The sequence below is a fragment of the Diaporthe amygdali genome (assembly GCF_026229845.1).
Source record: "Diaporthe amygdali strain CAA958 chromosome Unknown NODE_5_length_1802954_cov_64_987939, whole genome shotgun sequence".
NCBI classification, from domain to species: Eukaryota; Fungi; Ascomycota; class Sordariomycetes; order Diaporthales; family Diaporthaceae; genus Diaporthe; species Diaporthe amygdali.
Window position 1 is genome coordinate 1,285,789 of NW_026517025.1, and position 17,133 is coordinate 1,302,921.

General features: G+C 54.4%; 6 protein-coding genes across 6 annotated transcripts; 2 read left to right on the forward strand and 4 right to left on the reverse strand.

The window, feature by feature from the left end:
* Positions 1 to 496: 496 nt before the first annotated feature.
* On the reverse strand, positions 497 to 2,731 carry J7T55_015550 (nulp1-pending protein; the record flags this gene model as incomplete). The annotated part of the gene is made up of 1 exon (XM_053139794.1): positions 497 to 2,731. One exon carries the CDS (start codon positions 2,729 to 2,731, stop codon positions 497 to 499), a length of 2,235 nt encoding a protein of 744 aa, XP_052997272.1.
* A 688-nt stretch (positions 2,732 to 3,419) lies between these two features.
* On the reverse strand, positions 3,420 to 6,274 carry J7T55_015551 (carbohydrate-binding module family 50 protein; the record flags this gene model as incomplete). Its single annotated transcript, XM_053139795.1, has 11 exons — positions 3,420 to 3,495; positions 3,605 to 3,668; positions 3,748 to 3,858; positions 3,920 to 3,994; positions 4,062 to 4,102; positions 4,166 to 4,272; positions 4,357 to 4,822; positions 4,888 to 5,182; positions 5,249 to 5,526; positions 5,598 to 5,766; positions 5,845 to 6,274. The coding sequence occupies 11 exons, from the start codon at positions 6,272 to 6,274 to the stop codon at positions 3,420 to 3,422; spliced, it is 2,112 nt and encodes a 703-aa protein (XP_052997273.1).
* Positions 6,275 to 7,368: 1,094 nt separating this feature from the next.
* On the forward strand, positions 7,369 to 13,232 carry J7T55_015552 (glycoside hydrolase family 18; the record flags this gene model as incomplete). The annotated part of the gene is made up of 10 exons (XM_053139796.1): positions 7,369 to 7,778; positions 7,842 to 8,547; positions 8,607 to 9,006; positions 9,098 to 9,358; positions 9,426 to 9,470; positions 9,528 to 9,683; positions 9,761 to 10,685; positions 10,801 to 12,272; positions 12,340 to 12,671; positions 12,777 to 13,232. The coding sequence occupies 10 exons, from the start codon at positions 7,369 to 7,371 to the stop codon at positions 13,230 to 13,232; spliced, it is 5,163 nt and encodes a 1,720-aa protein (XP_052997274.1).
* Positions 13,233 to 13,388: 156 nt separating this feature from the next.
* Positions 13,389 to 14,120, reverse strand: J7T55_015553 (uncharacterized protein; the record flags this gene model as incomplete). The annotated part of the gene is made up of 1 exon (XM_053139797.1): positions 13,389 to 14,120. The coding sequence occupies one exon, from the start codon at positions 14,118 to 14,120 to the stop codon at positions 13,389 to 13,391; it is 732 nt and encodes a 243-aa protein (XP_052997275.1).
* Positions 14,121 to 15,070: 950 nt separating this feature from the next.
* J7T55_015554 (ring-2 protein) lies at positions 15,071 to 15,583 on the forward strand (the record flags this gene model as incomplete). Its single annotated transcript, XM_053139798.1, has 1 exon — positions 15,071 to 15,583. The coding sequence occupies one exon, from the start codon at positions 15,071 to 15,073 to the stop codon at positions 15,581 to 15,583; it is 513 nt and encodes a 170-aa protein (XP_052997276.1).
* Positions 15,584 to 16,116: 533 nt separating this feature from the next.
* On the reverse strand, positions 16,117 to 16,830 carry J7T55_015555 (uncharacterized protein; the record flags this gene model as incomplete). Its single annotated transcript, XM_053139799.1, has 1 exon — positions 16,117 to 16,830. The coding sequence occupies one exon, from the start codon at positions 16,828 to 16,830 to the stop codon at positions 16,117 to 16,119; it is 714 nt and encodes a 237-aa protein (XP_052997277.1).
* Positions 16,831 to 17,133: the final 303 nt, after the last annotated feature.

Sequence of the window (17,133 nt, forward strand, 5' to 3'; positions counted from 1 at the left end):
GCGCCCAACGGGGGCCACAGGGGGATTCAGGCGGGTAAAACATGCTCAGTCTCGAAACTATGCCAGGGTCAGTCAGTCTGTCTGTCAGTCACTTTACCTTTCACTCGTCGTGTGCTGTGACCGTCTGGAAACTTCGTGCCCCAGACAATCTCGCTTGATGAGCAAGTATCACAGACACGATGTGGACCATGAAGCTGACTGTCTATCTATTGTAATTTGTACAGCTACAGGTGGTCGATGGATTGGATTGGATCTGAGCCAGCTTGTGCTCATCACGTAATAAGACAGGCTTCGTCCCCCGTCCCATATACAATCCTGTGCCTTGCATGACCAATCCTGACTAGCCTTGCCGGCTTCCGAGCCTGCTCTATCCTCCGCATGCACGGCACTACAATTTATGTATGCCAGCACGCATGCATCCTTCCACCTTCCTTCACCGAGGACTTCACCTCGAATTTTAACGTGGTATAACTTTCCGCCTCAGAACCCCTTTCGCTTAGTTATGGCCCCTCTCTGGCCGCTCCAAAGGCGGTACGTCATCGTCATCTGAATCATCGTCTTGGTCTTGTCGCCCTCGGCCGAGACGTGGACGAACCTCAGGCGAGTCCTCGGGAAAAGCACCAGGAATCAAGTCGGGCATCTCACCCTCCTCGTCATCTTCCTCTGGCCAGTCCGCCCACGGATTTCCGTCCTCGCCAGCCAGCTCCCTCATCATGTCCTCCACCGTCTCCTCGTCCACCTGAGCCTGCCCGCCCCGCGCCATCCATACCGGCAGCAGCAGGTTGGCCAGCCGACCCAGCAGCCCCTGTTCCTCCGTTCCGATGGCCTCGCCGCCCTCGCCGCCCAACCCGCCTTCGCCGCCCTCCACTTCCGCGGGCAGCCCTTGTGCCGCCCGCTGCTGCTGCAGCGCTCTCTGCGCCTCGCGCATCAGGTTCTCGATCCCGCCCGCCTGGTACCGCTCCGGGTGCTCCGCCCGGCTCCACGGATACTCCTGCCACTCGTTGGAGAAGACGTTCTCCTCCTTGGGCGGCGGCAGCGGGTCGTAGTCGAAGTTGGGCGACGCGTGCAGCATGCTGGGCGGCACGAGCCCCATCAGCTCGGGCGTGTTGTCGAGGTAGATGAAGCGGCCGATGCTCTGCGGCACCTCGCGCGCCGGTGGCAGCGAGCCCACGTCGGGCTTGGTCGCCAGCGCCCCCGCTTCCTTGAGCAGTGGGATCGCGTCGCGCTCCTTCTTCCATAGATCCTTGGCCATGTGGATGTAAAGCTCCGTGTAGAGCGCGTCGTCATCGTTGCGCGGCTGCACGCCCCAGATCGCCCGCGGTGTGTCGATGTTGACTGCGCTGCACAGGGACGAGTATAGCCACGGCAGCGTCTCCATGCCGTGGACGAGATCCTTGAGCGCGCCCTCCCGGTCGTTGATCAGGAGCTTCGCGAGGACGCAGCTCTGCCTGTAGTACTCCTTCATCGGCAGGTCGTACTCATCGCTGTTGAAGTACGAGGAATTGCAGAGCTCGATGAACCATTCGGACTCGTAAGCGTAGACCGCAAGCACGTGCGTGAAGTTCAACATGCCATACTCGTCATTTGGCGAGAGGCTGAGAAAGAGTTTCGTCCATTCCAGGGCAGTGTTGTAGGTCCCCTTCTGCATCAGGCTCTTAATGTAGTGGTAACCAGCCAGCCAAAATTGCCTATTCTCCGGCCGCCTGAAGTCGAGACGGGCTACTCCTCTCTCCAGCTTCTTCCTGAACGACGACAGGGTGACACGCCCAAACGTAAACAAAGCCCGCTCGAGGAGATCCGCCGCAAGAGCCGCGTTCGAATCTCTGATCGCCACCTTGTTCGTCGTGATGAGCGAGTTGACGTGGTATGGGTTGTCGTGTACGAAGTGGACAATCCGCATCGGGTCCATCATGTCAACCAGGCTGTAGAATTGCATCTCCAGCAGGCCGTAGCTCCGGTCGTGTGTGAATCTGTATTCCGTCGGCTCCACCCTCTCGTCCGTGACGGCCTGCATCTTGAGCCCGCCTGCTGATGCCCGGGGCCAGAAGTCCTTTCCCTGCATGAATGGGTTTTTCCTCAGGACCACATCGGGTATCTTCTCACCCGGCTTTCCCTTCAGGTACATCTCCATGTTGACATCGATATGGCCTCGCCGTTGGTTCCTGCGCCGGTCGTCCCGGGCCTGGCTCTCCTCCTGGCTGCGTACCGAGTCAATCGTTTCCTGACCGAACATCGCCCTCAGCTCCTTGATGACCTTCAAGTGGTCGAAGTTTATGCTCAGCAAGCGTGCCAGGTTCACATCATAGTTTGCATGCGTCTCCTGGGCTGCTGCAGTCTGTGCTTGTGGCTTCAGGCTCAGCTCCTTCAATGCGAGGTCGATCTCGTCCAGTCCGCCCTTCTGCTTGATTTCTTTCTCCTCGGGTTGTGCGGTCTCCGCCTTCTTTGCCTTCTTCTTCTTCTTGGGCTTCTTGTTCTTCTTCGCCGGCGTTGGCTGGGAAATTTCCTCTTCCTCTTCCTCTTTCATGTCCTGCCCCTCCTCGTCTTGGTCGACCTTCTCGTCGCTGTCGTCGTCATCGTTGCCTCCGAGCGCTGCAAAACCGGCAAAGGCGCTGACGCGAGGTTTGGGTGGCGCGACCTCCTCCTCAGAGGACTCGTCGTCATTGCCGGCGAGCTCCTGCAGCTTTAGAAGCTCTTTTTGCTTCTGCAGCTTCTTGAGTTGTCGACTTGACATGATTTCTTGCCACTGCAATGCGAGTGTGAGAATATTGTATCGGGTTTGAGAGGGGCTGCGCTCTCAATTCAAGTTGCGCGGGCGGGTGTCGAGCATAATATGGAGGGGCGGAATTTATGGAGGGGTCAGGATTGCTCGCCGATGCTGTCATCGCCGACAATTTTTGGTGGCACCTCTATGGTGGAGCCTAATCCTGGACGGGACGGTCTCCACTAAAACCACCCAGAAACGGAACAATGCTTGTACCAGAGTGCAGGCGTACTCTTGATTATCCTTGGCCATTTAGCCAGGATTCACCACACCTCTCCAAGCGATATCTCTGGCCATTTAGTTTCGTACAATCCACAGAATTTGGCATCTATTTGCACGTTGTAAGCATGCATACATTCATGAGCATCCAGTGACACATCCTCTATGTACCCAAAGGTCAGACTATATCTGCGTACGGTACTCTGTGAGAACCACGCTGTCTACATTCAAGTCGTAAGTCAGCTTCAGAGCCAGCATGGACAATCTTAATTCAGTCACTCTGATATTTGCTCGAAAAATTCAATTCCAGTGATCCTCACTGAGATACGAAAATTTAAGTTGCAAACCTACACCTACAAAACCCCGACACACAGGAGTGGGAATAGTCAGCCTATGGAACGACCTCAGAGAGGCCTCAACTCTTCAGCCTCTCATTCCGTCATGATGCGACACCAACGCAGTATGCATAGTCAGGCCAGAACCCATCAGCGCAGTCATTTGTGATAGCAGGATTCCTAGCGTACGCCGTCAGTGACTTCTTTCTGTACTCATTAGGCAGCAGATAGCGCAGTATTCGGCGGCAGCTTGTACGTTGAAACACAGATGTAAACTTTAATCACTTACCACAGATAGAATGTCTCTAGCGAGATTCCGTATTGATTCGCGATAGACCAACACCCGTCACCACCTGAGAGCACGCAATGCGTCAGTTGTCCCGTAATTTCATATCTCTCAGAAGTCGAGTCCGGTCGTAGGGTCAAACTTACTGACAACAACGTGCCACTTGTTGCAATTGGCGACGATGCCTGGTTGCGTGGGGCCAGGTGGGGAGACAGCGGTTGTAGTAGGGGCCTGAGAGGTCGTCGGAGAGGGAGCAACTACGTCAATGACAGTGAGTGAGGGCACTCGTGTAGCAGGGATTCTAAGGTGCCTTCATACCTGTTGTCGTTGAGCCAGGCCCACCGGTGTCATCGTCCGTTGGGGGCGGGTCGACTCGGACGCAATAACGGTAGTCTGTTCCCTGTTTTAGCACTCGAGAGGTACGCAACGAGACGTACATAAAGAGGTGTGAAATACATACCTTGCCAAAGACTCTGACATTGGGAACCCACAGCAGGATTCCTATAATGGAATTTGCCGTTAGATAATCCTCGATTATGCTACTCTAGGAGAACGGCGACCCACCAGGCATAAAATTGGGCAATGGTAAGACCATATGTAAGTAAAGCCTGCGCGCAACTCATTGGAGCGGCAATAGGGGCGAATTCTAAACAATCTGGTGTTGCGCCATCCTGTAGTGAGCTCGAAATATCAGCTCCATACCATCTATGCTAGAGGGGCCCTCATGGTACGTATTCTAGTGGGTTTCCACATACACGAATAGGAAGTTCAGTTTCCGAGGTAGGCTGAGGTGTCCCTGGAGTGACCAAAGACGCATCATATGCCTCCATGCAGTACCTGAACCCGTCCTGCGGGGCACAGTCCGAGGAATTGGTATTCAGTGATGGGTTCCAGTTTTGAAGCTCCTCAAGCGATACGCCCCACCCACCGGCCAATGCTTGACAGGTGGATATGTAGAGGGTGTTGGCTAGGTCATATTCGACTTGGAGCTGTGACCCGTCCACGAAGAGGTAGCAATCTTTCCTGGTGCCATCTGCGAGGGGCAATATCGCCGGGAGCCCGGTGATTGCAGGGGGCGTGTAAGTCGCCTTTGGTAGACTGTCGTACGGAATGGTATTTGTTGCTGATACGGGCGGAACATAGCCCGAGTGAGATGGATATGTGTCGATAGCTCCCACGGGACGTACACAGTAACTCTCGAAGGCGAAGAGATTGGTGCAGCTTGCGCATGTTAGACAAGAGAAAATCAACGAAAAGGACATGAACCATGTACCCGGTGAACTTACTTCGAGTTAATCCCCTGATTTAGGAACATGAAATCGTCCAATGAAATGCTGTATCGTAGAAGAATGAGGTTGCAATATTCGTCTGGCTGGACTTCGTAGAACAAGGAGCAATGAGTGTTTGTTCCGACCGCTACATTAGTTGGTACAGGTGCCGGAACGTCCGAGGGCCCTGCCGTGGGCTGTGCAGTTGTGGTCGGTATGGTATAATCGCTTCCACCTCCCGGAGGTGAGAGACAGATCGAATCGCCGATCGACTTGCCAATAGATCGGCAAGAGGTGCCCAAGACGGGATTCCCTGCGTAGTAAGTCAGTCAAAGGGTTTTTCAGTATTTGCCCAATAGATATACAGCCAGTCGCTTACACAGTCCTAACATGACAGCGGAGACTCCTTGAGCTTCCGCTATCGAAGCGCAGGTGTCGTTCGTCTGGACAGTATACACCTTGCATGTGCTCTGGACGCAGAGCGAGCCACTGGTTGGAAAATTGCCGCAGAAGGCCTGGAGTCCATTATCAAGTAGAAGCCAGGCAGTACCGACATCTTGGGCTTGCGAGACTGACTGGCAAGTGTCTCCGGATTGGATTTGATACGTTGCCCCGGTGCAAGTAGGGGTCGCTGGAGTGGTGGTAACGATAGGAGGCCTATCACAGGAAATTAGCGCTGAATTCTGGCTCTGAAGCACTTGAGTCTTCGCATGTGCAGCGTTCCTCACTGAGGGTATGGTGTCGTGGAGCTGGGCAAGGGAAATCCAGTCTTTGAACAGCTCGACGTGAGCGAGGAATACTCGTCCTGAAAAGCCACACCTCCATTTATCGGAGAGCCGGCCACAAACTGCATGTGTTTGATCAGACAGTCGTCACACTTATCCACAACTTGTCGTTCTGTCGAGTACAGTCATGTCAGTTATTCATGCCGCACTGCTGTACTTGCTCGCTCTCCAAGGCATGTCAATGACTCACTAGCAGCACCTGTATTGGTGACTCCAGCTGCTTGTGCTGCTACATTGTTGCACCATCTGCTGCCATCCGTTATGCAAGACCGATTGTAGTAGTAGTGCAGTGTCTGAGGGATCAAGGACACCGGGGCATCGCTGTGTTCAGTCAAATTGTACGTCTCCGCAACGCAGGCACCTGCGACTGAGGTCTCATATCCGGCGAGAGCTGCGGCACAGCTCGCTGTGCAGACTTGCTCAAGTGTTGCTACCGGATAGAAGTCACCCCAAGTGAATGTTTTGACTTGTCGCGGGCACGCAAGGTCTGAAGTCAGAGCTGAGACACAGCCGGAAGTGAGCCCTACCACAGGCAAAGTGGCCTCAGTGAGATATTGGAAGGCCTTCCCAGGCCACGCAAGTAAAAGAGCGACAAGAACAAGACTCAAAGTAGTAGCCATGATCGATGAGGACAGACGCTGTGAAACGAGCGAAGAAGCAATGCAGAAAAGTTGGTTGTCAGTGGGAAGCGTCCTCACCCCGTTCTAAAGTTGCCATTGATCCAAGTATCCCATCATGGTCGAGATACCCACGATGCTTTGAACCCCTTTCCGCTTGCACACTTCTTTCAAGAGGGGGCCTTATTCGGCGCGCCAAGAAAAGTGGCCAGTCCGGTATCAGGAAACATTCGGAGATTTGTTATATTGCATTTTCTGATATTGAAAATTGAAGTGTTGCGCGTGATGTTTGCGGGCTTGGAAGCTGACCAGAGTCAGCCCCAATGCAACCGACCCCTATCTTCCTGCCGAGGCGTCTGCATGTGGGAAACTGTGTTTCTGGTAGACCACGCGTCTTCACTCTCGCAATATTCGCAGCTAGATTGCCGCCGAACGATGAACAGCGTCGCCAAGCATCATTGTCCGAGATGAGGGTGGAAAAACTGACACTTGGGTCATGTGCAGACTGCAGCTTGCCGACACTCCAAAATCGATATCATGCTTACTTTAGAGTTCTGTAGAGGCAACTACTGGGCGGCTCGGGCTTTCAGCCTTGGCAGGTCAGCCTTGGCACCATAGTGGTTACCAGCCTGGTGGTGTTAGATAAAATTGCGAATCCTTCAGGCCGGGAACACATACCATGTGCCACCTAGTGCGCATGCGATAGTGAGGCAACGAATGCAACCTTGGGTTTAATGTTAGCGTCTCGATATCAGGCAACACTCCGATGGCTGTGGAAACGCTACGATTTGTATGTCCTTGTTCCGTACACCACCAACGCAGAAAGCCTCTGCAGTAATCAAAAGAGGAAATGCAAGAACAAAAGAGGGTGCGGGGCTCATTTCAGGGCACCAGCTTATGGTCAGATATACGCGATAGTCAGGGTCTCATTATGGCTTGGCCAAAATCTATTGTTCCAACGGGCTGAGGATCGTGGATATGCCTCAGTCGAAAATATATGTAAACTGGGGCTGCGTTTCTAGTGAATGATTCCCTGGCTCGATACGCCCACTCACTCATTTGTTTCCATGTGTATGCGGCCCGATATCAGAACCATGATGGGGTCTCTCAAACTGATTTCCTTCCTTTCTATCTCATTAGTTTCAATAGTTACAGGCTTTCCGGGTACTCCTCCTGAAGCATACTCTTCTGGCGACTTGATTGAGGCGAGGGATGCCGCTGCTCAGCCTATTTGCTTGCCAATCCCCACTGTCTTGAAAACATCGGAAGATTTTGTTGCTAAAGTTCACGGCATCTGCCAGCGCGATGAGCACTCTGCTTTCCCTCAAAGCCTAGGCCTTGTGGCACGGCAAGTCGTAGAAGACTACTCGTGCGATCAGAATAGGCCGTGTAGGAACGGGGCTTGCTGCGCGAAGACAGGCTTCTGTGGCTTCGGTCCGGATTCGTGTGGCACTAATGGCGAGTCTCCAAATGATAAGTGCTGGAGTAACTGTGATGCCCACGCCGAGTGAGTGAGACGAACCTTTGTGCAGAGAGCTTCTTGCTGACCGACTTTCCTTTCCTTACCAAGATGTGGACGCTACGCAGAAGAAGAGGGCAAAGAGTGCCCTTTGAATGTCTGCTGCAGCCAGCACGGTTTCTGCGGAACAACGTCTGAATTCTGCGATGTGACAGACGACGAAAAGACGTCGTGTCAGAGCAACTGTGAGCAGCCTGGCTCCGGAAGCTCAGGCGGAGATGTCCAGAAGCGAGTCATTGGCTACTATGAAGCGTGGAACCACAAGAAGACGTGCATAGGGATGCCAATTCAGGACATTCCTGTCGGCAGTATCACCCACTTGTACTACTCCTTTGGATACATCCAACCCGACTCGTACGACATCGTCACAATGGTTGACGAGAAGGGCCAGAGCCCCCCAGAGAGCACCTTCACCGAAATGACGGAACTGAAAAAGAAGAACCCGGCACTAAAGATTATCGTGGCGCTTGGGGGATGGACCTTCAATGATAACCACACTATTTGGCAGCCGGTCTTCTCAGACATCGTTTCAACCCAGGACAAAAGATCCAAGTTCATCAACAAGCTGATGTTCTTCCTCACAAAAGCTGGTTTTGACGGGGTCGATATCGACTGGGAGTATCCAGGTGCCCCTGATCGGGGCGGTCACTCAGATGATGGTGTCAATTTCACAAAATTGCTCAAGGAGATGAGAACAGAATTTGACAAGATGACGGACTATAAGGAAATATCCTTCACGGCCCCAACTAGCTACTGGGTGAGCTCATCCTAGACCATGTCATTGAATTCTCTCATCGCTAACACAGCTTCAAAAAGTACTTGCGCTGGTTTGATATCAAGGCTAGCTCCGAGGCAGTGGATTTTGTGAACGTGATGGCCTACGATCTCCACGGTGTCTGGGACGGGAACAATCCCATCGGAAAAACAGTACTGGCACACACTAACCTGACGGAAATAAGCCTTGCTCTCGACTTGTTTTGGCGGAACGGCGTGGATCCGGGCAAGCTTAACATGGGACTCGGCTTTTATGGCCGCTCGTTCCAACTTGCGGACCCTTCTTGCTTCCGACCAGGATGCATGTTCAAGGGAGGTGCCTCAAAGGGTCCCTGTACGGACAACTCAGGCACGCTGAGTTACCGAGAAATCATGGATATCATCGATCAGAATTCCTTGACACCATATTATGACGAGGACAACGCGGTCAAGTATATTACATGTAAGTTTTGTGTCTCGTTGTCTTCACACCGTCGTTCTTTTTTTCCTTTTTCGAGCCCCAACAATAGAATAGCTGACAATTGTACTTTTAGGGGGTGGCGACCAATGGGTCTCATACGATGACTTCGATACCTTTCAAAAGAAAATTGAATTCGCCAATGGGCTCGGTCTAGGGGGTGTCCTAATCTGGGCCGTCGACCTCGACACTCCAGACCTCGACGCTCTATCCGCTGTCATATACCCAGAGCAGCTTGGCGCCAGGGCCGAACAAGCGACAGCGGCAAACAACTGGGAAGACGCGGATGGTGGCCATTGTCGAGTTACCGATTGTGGCTATCCTTCGTGCAATGCTGGTGAAATACAAGTTACCATTCAACAGTGTGAGAACACTGACTGGTGGGATGGATCATTCGCTGTCAGCGGACTTTGCTGTCCGCTGTCCTCCGCCCCAAAGTCTGAAGACTGGTGAGTGTCCATATTGCATCGCAATCCCGGTACCAAGTAGCCTCGTCATTAACTCAGAACAAGTGCTTGGCGAGGAAACCCTGAGTGGTGCAATGGCCAATGTCACGACGGCGAGGTCGCGCTGCAATCCTCACTTTGGGGAGATGGAGACAAATGCTGGGATGGCAGGAAATTTTACTGCTGCCCTGCGGCCGCTCAGCAGCCCGATTGTCGGTGGACAGACTGTGATGGAAGCTGCAACAGCGATGAGAGCGAGCTGACCTGGCAATACGGTAGCTGTCCCGGCGAAGAGAAGAAGAAATTCTGCTGCGACAAGGACCAAGGCTGGAAGAACTGTGCCTGGCACGGAAAACCGGGCAACTGCTTCGATAATCATTGCGACACCGGCTGGCAGGTTGCACTCGCTGTTGTTGACGAGGGAGAAGGCGATGATTGTGGCATCCTCAAGCGAAAGCGCAGTTTCTGCTGCGATCCACCGGACGGAGAATCACCATTCCTCCCCGTGCCTTTAGACTATTTGTTCCCAGATCCGCCACCGGAAGACACGGCGGATACTGACTTCGATCTGAAGGTCGATCCAACATATGGTGGCAGCAATGACGTCCCCTTCAATGAAGACCCCAAGAACTCACCTTTCGGATTCGTTGTACTCGCCAGCCCCGAGGAGCTGCAGGTCTCGATAGACAAGCGTGACGGGTCCCACTGGGAGGTCTTCGACTGCTTCGACGGCGTCACTGAAGGCCAGCATACAGTCCGCATGGTCTGCACTGATACTTCCGAGAACTCGAACTGCGGAAAGATCCACCTCGGCCATGGTGCACCTGGTACCATCGTCGAGATGCCACGCGGCTGTGGGCCGGGCAAGTACGCCGTGGTGAAATCGCTCACCGTCAGCCAGAACCAGGGGCTCCCGCAGCATCTGGTTAAGAGAGGTCTTATAGCCGATATGTCTGCGCCGGTTCATGACTTGACATTTGACTATGACTTTAGACGTGTGCCTAGAGACCTGGGTAGCACCCAAATCAGGATCGACTACAGCAACGAGCCTGAGTATTGGGGGAATGTGGTCGACAAGGCTGCAGGCAGTAAGAAGAACAAGCGCAGTCTAGCTGATGTTGGAGGATCTCACAAGAGATGGCTCGAGGAAGAATGGCGTGATGACTATCACTTTGGCGCCCTTTCGCACGAAGACCTGCACAAGAGATGGTTCGGAGAGTAAGAAACCCCCCCCCCTCCCGTTTCCTTTGCCCCTTTCTTAAATGCAAGCATCAAGTCATATGAGAAGAAGGACAGGCCTCGTGCTGACAAAAGACCTCTTCTCGTTATGCAGGGACGTGATCAGCTGGCTGAGCGGGCTCATCAACGGCGTGAGCGGTGGCTTGGATCTAAGCCACAGTTATAGTGAGAAAATTGTGGTCAAGCTGGTTGACGAACGCCTAACATGCCCCAATGTCGCCGCCAAGCTTGAAATCAAGGCAGAGACAAATATTGACGTGGACACAAACTACGGATTCACCCTTATTGCGACACTCGACAACCTCAACCTCGACTTCAGCAACTCGTACTTGTATTTCCGTAACAAGGGAAAGGTCGAAGCAAAATTCATTGTCGATGCCGCCGTCACGGTCCGTTTCGATACCGAGGATGTCCTGTTGCTCTCAGCTGACAAGTTTGGGGCGGCTTTCTCGGTGCCCGGTATTGTTACCATCGGCCCCAACTTCAAAGTTTTTGGCCGTCTTGAAGCAGAAGCTACCCTCGGCGTCAACCTAGAGAGTCAGGTTGTTCTTGCAGAATGGGACACAAGGCAGACCTACCCAGTAGCTAACGACGACTGGGATCCAGAAGCATCCAAGAATCCTAAAAAGGACGGGACGCAGAGCGTGCTAGATCCCACATTTGAGTATGGGCTGCGTCTTGAGGGCCAGGTCACAGCGCACGTAAAGCCCATGATCACATTCGGCATCGACTTCAACAAGGACCTCATCAGCATCGACCCGGTGGCCGTAAACTTGGTAGCCGACGGCTGGGTGCGGTTCCACGCCGACTTCGAGACGGGCAGTAGTGGCACATCTTTCTGCTATGGAGTTGACGCCGGTGCAGACATATACGCCACGATCGATGCGCCGGAGCCCTTTAAATGGGCTCTCCCCTCTTCTCCGTTTCCCATCATTCCTATCGACACAGTACAGATTTACCCACCCGAAGGTGGAGAAAAGTGCTGGTCGCCTTCAAAGCGAGATCTACTCGAGATTGAAGGATATGATGTTTCAGAAAACTTGACGGGTTATCAGTCTCTGCCACCGCGATCGTTCGGCCGCCGGCGCAATGAAGTACTTGTCGAGCGCAGCTCTGCCACGCTCGAAAAGCGAGCCCAAGTATACGGTCCGCTTGTGCCTCACCTGACTGGACTTCGCTGTCCCGGAGAGATCCAACTCGGTGACATTCCTTCATGTCCACTATGCACTAGTGAAGAGGATGACGACAGCAGCCTGGTCCGACGGCAGGACGAGGAAGACGTCTGCGTCTTGGAGAGAGATAACGGCGAGACACAATGCTCGGCCGAAAGCACCAAGAGAGACAGTGTTCTCGTCAAGAGAACCACCAAGAAGTTGTCGTGGCAGGATCACCTGGGAACTACCCACTCGTTGTCTTGTGGTACATATCCCAGCTGTGATGATGCTAAGAGTGATGGATCCATCTCCAAGTGGTGGGGCTATGAGATTGACAAGTCGCAGGCTTGTCCCGTGCAGATTCAACATCTAACAAGAAACTCCGTGGGATTCAAGCAGGGAGACTATGCCAGTAAGTGATTGCATGCAGCCGGCTATCTCAGCCCTGAACACACCACTAGTACTGACATCTGTTTCAGCTGACCACGTCTACGAGGCAAATTTCATCACGGCCTTCCTGACTTTCCTCATCAACGGGCCTCTCCCTGCTGGATATACTACGGCTAGCCGACAATGGGTCTCGGAGGTGCTTGTCGGTGTGCCCACCACCGCCAACGCCATCCAGATTGACAACGCCGATTCTCTGTTCTACGATATGACCAGGGCACTTGGCGGGAATGGTGGAGGCAAGGACCGCCTAGCGCTCCTGTACGGTGATATCAACAGCAAGAAAAGGGCGTTTATGCAGTTGAACGATGTCGATCAAGAGGACCGGAGCAGCAACCTGGCGTCTCGCCGGCTTCATCGCAACGTAAGTGGACACACACACCCGCTTCCTCTATGCCTACTGGGAGGAACTGGAGCAGAACAGATGGGGTGCAAAGAAGCTCAGCGGCTAACACTAAGGCTCATCCAGACATACGCAGTCTTCTCGTACATGAACCAAGACGTCATCTGGGACAAGTTCACTGCCAGCTCCCAACTCATAGAAGGGTCACTGCGCGACTTTGACAACGCGTACCAGTGGGGCAGCGCAGCCGGCGAGATAGGCCGGCCGACCAATCGAGCACCAAACCAGCCGGCGGCCGGGCTACGCGACCTGTACTGCTTCTGGGTCGACCTGCAGCTCAACTCGATCGAGGCCAAGGCGGACAACTGGGTCAACTCGGCACGCACAAAGTACGAGTCGCGATACGGCGGCGAGCCGCGCGGCATCGATTGGCTTGCTACCGAGTTCAACGCCCAGACGGGCACCATCCGGAGCGCGAACCTGAGGTTCCCGGCCGCGGGGCTCAACAAGCATGGCCGCACGGGCGGGCCTTTCAATAGTGACTTCCGCGGTCTTTGGACGGGTCAAGCTGGGCCGTGGTGAGGCACGGTGAATCGCTGTGGCTTTTCCGGGCCAGGTTTTGGGCGCTGGTTTCTTGTATATAGCTTTTTGATTAACTTGGACCATAATTACACCATTACTCCGTACGTGAAGGTCGTAGAATCGATGGCGCCAGTGTGATCCTCAGTCCCGTCCAAGTTACCACGAAGTCCACCCCAGCTCCAGAGCTTGCTCATACGGGTCGCTGAGCTGCTCCTCCTTGATCAAGAACATATCGTACATCCTCCCTTGCACCGTGCCGCCACCGTCGTACGCCTCAGGGTCCGGGCACACAGGGAAAGCGCGCGTCCTCGTCGGCGCGACCATGTCAGGCGCCTCCTCCAGCTCCTCCGGGTCCGGGTCAAACTCACTCGGCACCTCAGCGGGGCGGAACTCGACCATGCGCAGGTCGGCCCCGCTGCGCCAGTCTGGGCTGTCGATGATAAAGAGCACGTCGTGGTGGCAGAAGGACGGCGGGCGCAGGTACGAGGGGACTAGCCCCGGGAGGCGCTGTGTCCCTTCGGTGTGATTGTCCGCTCTGTTCTGGCCTCCTCCGTTCCGAACCTTCTTGAGCTGGTCGGCGTAGGTCCCTCGCGCGGCTTTTTCGGCGTTGTAGTGCTGCTTGCACTCATCTACCGATGACCCTGGCCGGAAATAGATATCGAGCCGGTAGCCGGTTGTCTCCGGCGCGTAGCGAGACGTATTTAGAGCCTGGAGAAGCTCGACAGCGTTAAATGATTCTGGCGACGTGTTTTCTAGTGATGTGACATAGATTGCAAAGCTGTACAATGGTGGCAAAGGCTGGTCAGCGGGCGCCCAGAAAACCATTGCCGACGCATTTCCGTCATGGTCATGGAAAGGCAGCGAATGTATCTTGATGGCGGTACCCATCTTGGGCGACTAGTCGTAAGTGGTTGGAATTGAGAGGTTGTGAATGATGACGGTGGTGAGCAGTAAAGGGGAAGACCAAGGTTGTAAATATGTTCCTCTTCTGATAATGACCGTAGTTGCTTGGCTGCCGCGGCAGCTGATGTCAGCACGTGACCTCCCAGGGAATTACCGTTGCTTTCAGAAAATAAGTCGCGAATTGAATGAGACGACAGTAGATACTCCCATTGTGTGAGAGCAGAGTGGATCGAGACCGACGAGGTGAGTGTTGCAATGGACGTCTTGGCCACGTTTGAGAGAGAATCTGGAGCCACGACCTTTTCGACACGGTCCATTCGCAAGACAGGGCCGACTTGAAATTTCTCGTCTCTTTATCGCAGCAACTACTTCTTCAGCCTTGAACTAGGGCATTGAAATACTCAAATAGAAATCGAGATTGACCCGAGTCTCACATCCCGCCCAGCCTGTCAGCAGACTGGTTGCATAGATGCCTTGACATGGCTCACAGGACAGGCTACTTCCTCGCACAATTAGAAGTTGCGAGGCATGTCTTCCCAACTCAACTTCATTGTCACCAGTCGAGAGGTTCGAGAGATATTGAAGAGGTAGGGAGGATGAATGGTGAGTCACGGCCTTGGGGGGGGGGGGGACGGGTTTCCAGAGTCAGCTGACTTGGCGTTCGCGTCTGAGATGGAGGGAAGTGGGCGCGACACGACCTGGGACCCTGGAACGCGCGCCCTTTGGACGACACGCCGCTATGATTCATTCTACGAGCGTACAACGCGGGACAAAGGCCCCATAAAGCACCATATAGTATCACCGATCTCATTTTGCCAAATCTGGTCATTTCACTCTTCCACCACACCGACACAACGTTCGAGACTCCATTGCAAGCCTTCTTGGTCCTCACTCATAAGCCTCCAACAGCAGCCACTGAAGCAACATCCCAAACCATGGCCGTAGCCACGAAGCGCAAGGCCCAAGACACCGGCCTAGTCTCCATCCCCAAAAACGCCACCAAAGTCCAAAAGACTTACCGCGCCAACACCACAGCCAAACGAGCCACACCATCCACCCCCATCACCAAAGCCTGCATCGCAAATGAGATGCAGCCCCAGCTGGACCGCATAGAATCCAGCTCCCAAACGCCATTCCAGAAGCGCGTGCTGTCGCTGCTGTGCCAAGTACCGCGCGGCCACGTGACGACGTACGCGCTGATGGCGCAGCACCTGGGGTCGTCGCCGCGCGCGGTCGGCAACGCGATGCGGCGTAACCCTTTCGCGCCCGAGGTCCCCTGCCACCGCTGCGTCGCCACGGGCGGCGGACTCGGCGGCTTCAAGGGCCAGTGGCCCCGGGATGGTGAGGGTATCACGCTGGATGAGAAGAGGGTGCTGCTGAGGGGGGAGGGGGTGCGGATGGATGCCGGCGGGAGGGTCCTGGGGACGCAATTTGGGGGTTTTGCTTGAGTTAGTAGGTTTCTTGGGCTGTGTTGTGGATGTCTTAATGTGCGCTTTTTGGAGGTTACTTGTTCTTACCTGTTCTTGTATGGGCAAGATCTATGACATTTGCTTGGGCTGGCGTTGATGCGGACTGTCTAGTTGGATGGCTTCTTGAAACGCTCTTTAATACCATCAAAAGCCAAATCACTTTTGAAGTTGGTCCCATAACGGATATGTGGGATGTATAAATTATCCTATCACAAATATTGAGTGCGTCGGGATCTCCATCAAGCCTGGGTAAACAGATCTTACGTCTGAAACCTTTATATGCAGCATTTATTTGCTTCATAGTCGATGTATAAACCATGGAACGGGCCTACTGTGTCCTTTTCTTCCCTAAAGTGATGAATTCTGGCTATATCGCTTCTTTTGGCAAGACATACAGCTTACCATGCCGATGGCTCGACATCCCAAACCAGACCCAGCAATGCGCAGTAGCCCATCTGCCCATCTCCTCCTCCTCCTCACCTTCCTCACATTCATCCAGTGTCGCCCACCAATCAATCACCCGTGTCAACCTCCAAGTCCAGCTGCACCCCATTGCTAACCCCATAGTCCGCCAGCGAGATGTGGTCCTTGAACGGCCTCTCCCCTTGGCGCTTGAGCAGGATCTCGTGCGGCTCGCGCCCGATGCGCCCCGCGACCATGACCTTAAACTGCCCGACGGTGTCGGACCCAAAGCATGGGATCGCCGCCTTGGTCCCCAGCCGGTCGTTGACGTGCACGATGATCATCTCCTCGCCATCCGCCGCCGCGGGCGCAGGTGCCGGGGCTGGCGCCTTCTCCTTCTTCTCGCGCCTGGGAGGTCTGCTATCCCTGCCTCGGTCGTCGCGGTCGCGGTCACGGTCGCGACGTGGGGAGCGGCTGCGGCGCCGTGTGTCGCGGTCGCGGTCGCGGTCGCGATCACGATCGCGTGGCCTGTCCCGGTCTGCGTCCCTGTCGCGCGGCCGGTAGCCATCGCGGTCTCTGGGATCGCGGCGGTAGTCGTCGCGATAGTTGGACCTTGACGAAGAGCCGCGCGGGTCATCGTCGTATCTCGAGCGCCTGTCATCGCGGCGGGAGTCGTCGGCGTCGGTGGCGGATGACTTTTGCTTCCATTTGAAGCCGCTGCTGGCCTTCTTGCTCTTGCGAGGAGGGGACCGCGACCTTGATCGTCGAGAAGGGGACGGTGGTTTGGCCTCGGTGGCAGGGGCCGGGGAGTCTTGGTCGGACATTGTCTCGAACGTTGTGGTGAGACCTGCTTGAATACAGGGCAACCGTGACGAGACGTGATGTGTCGAGAGGAACGAGAGGAAGATGGAAAAGTGACCGCAGCGGTAGCAGCGAAATGACGTTAGGCAGAAGAAAGCTTTATCGATAAGGGGGCCCTGTCACCTACAGCAGCCCCCCCCCCCCCCACCAAAAAAACACCCCAAAGAGTGACAGTAAGGTTGTAATTGGCCAGCTCTTCATTTAAGTACTTCTCACCAAAACATATGTACATTAGGCTTGCATGACAGGGAGTCATAACACGGATT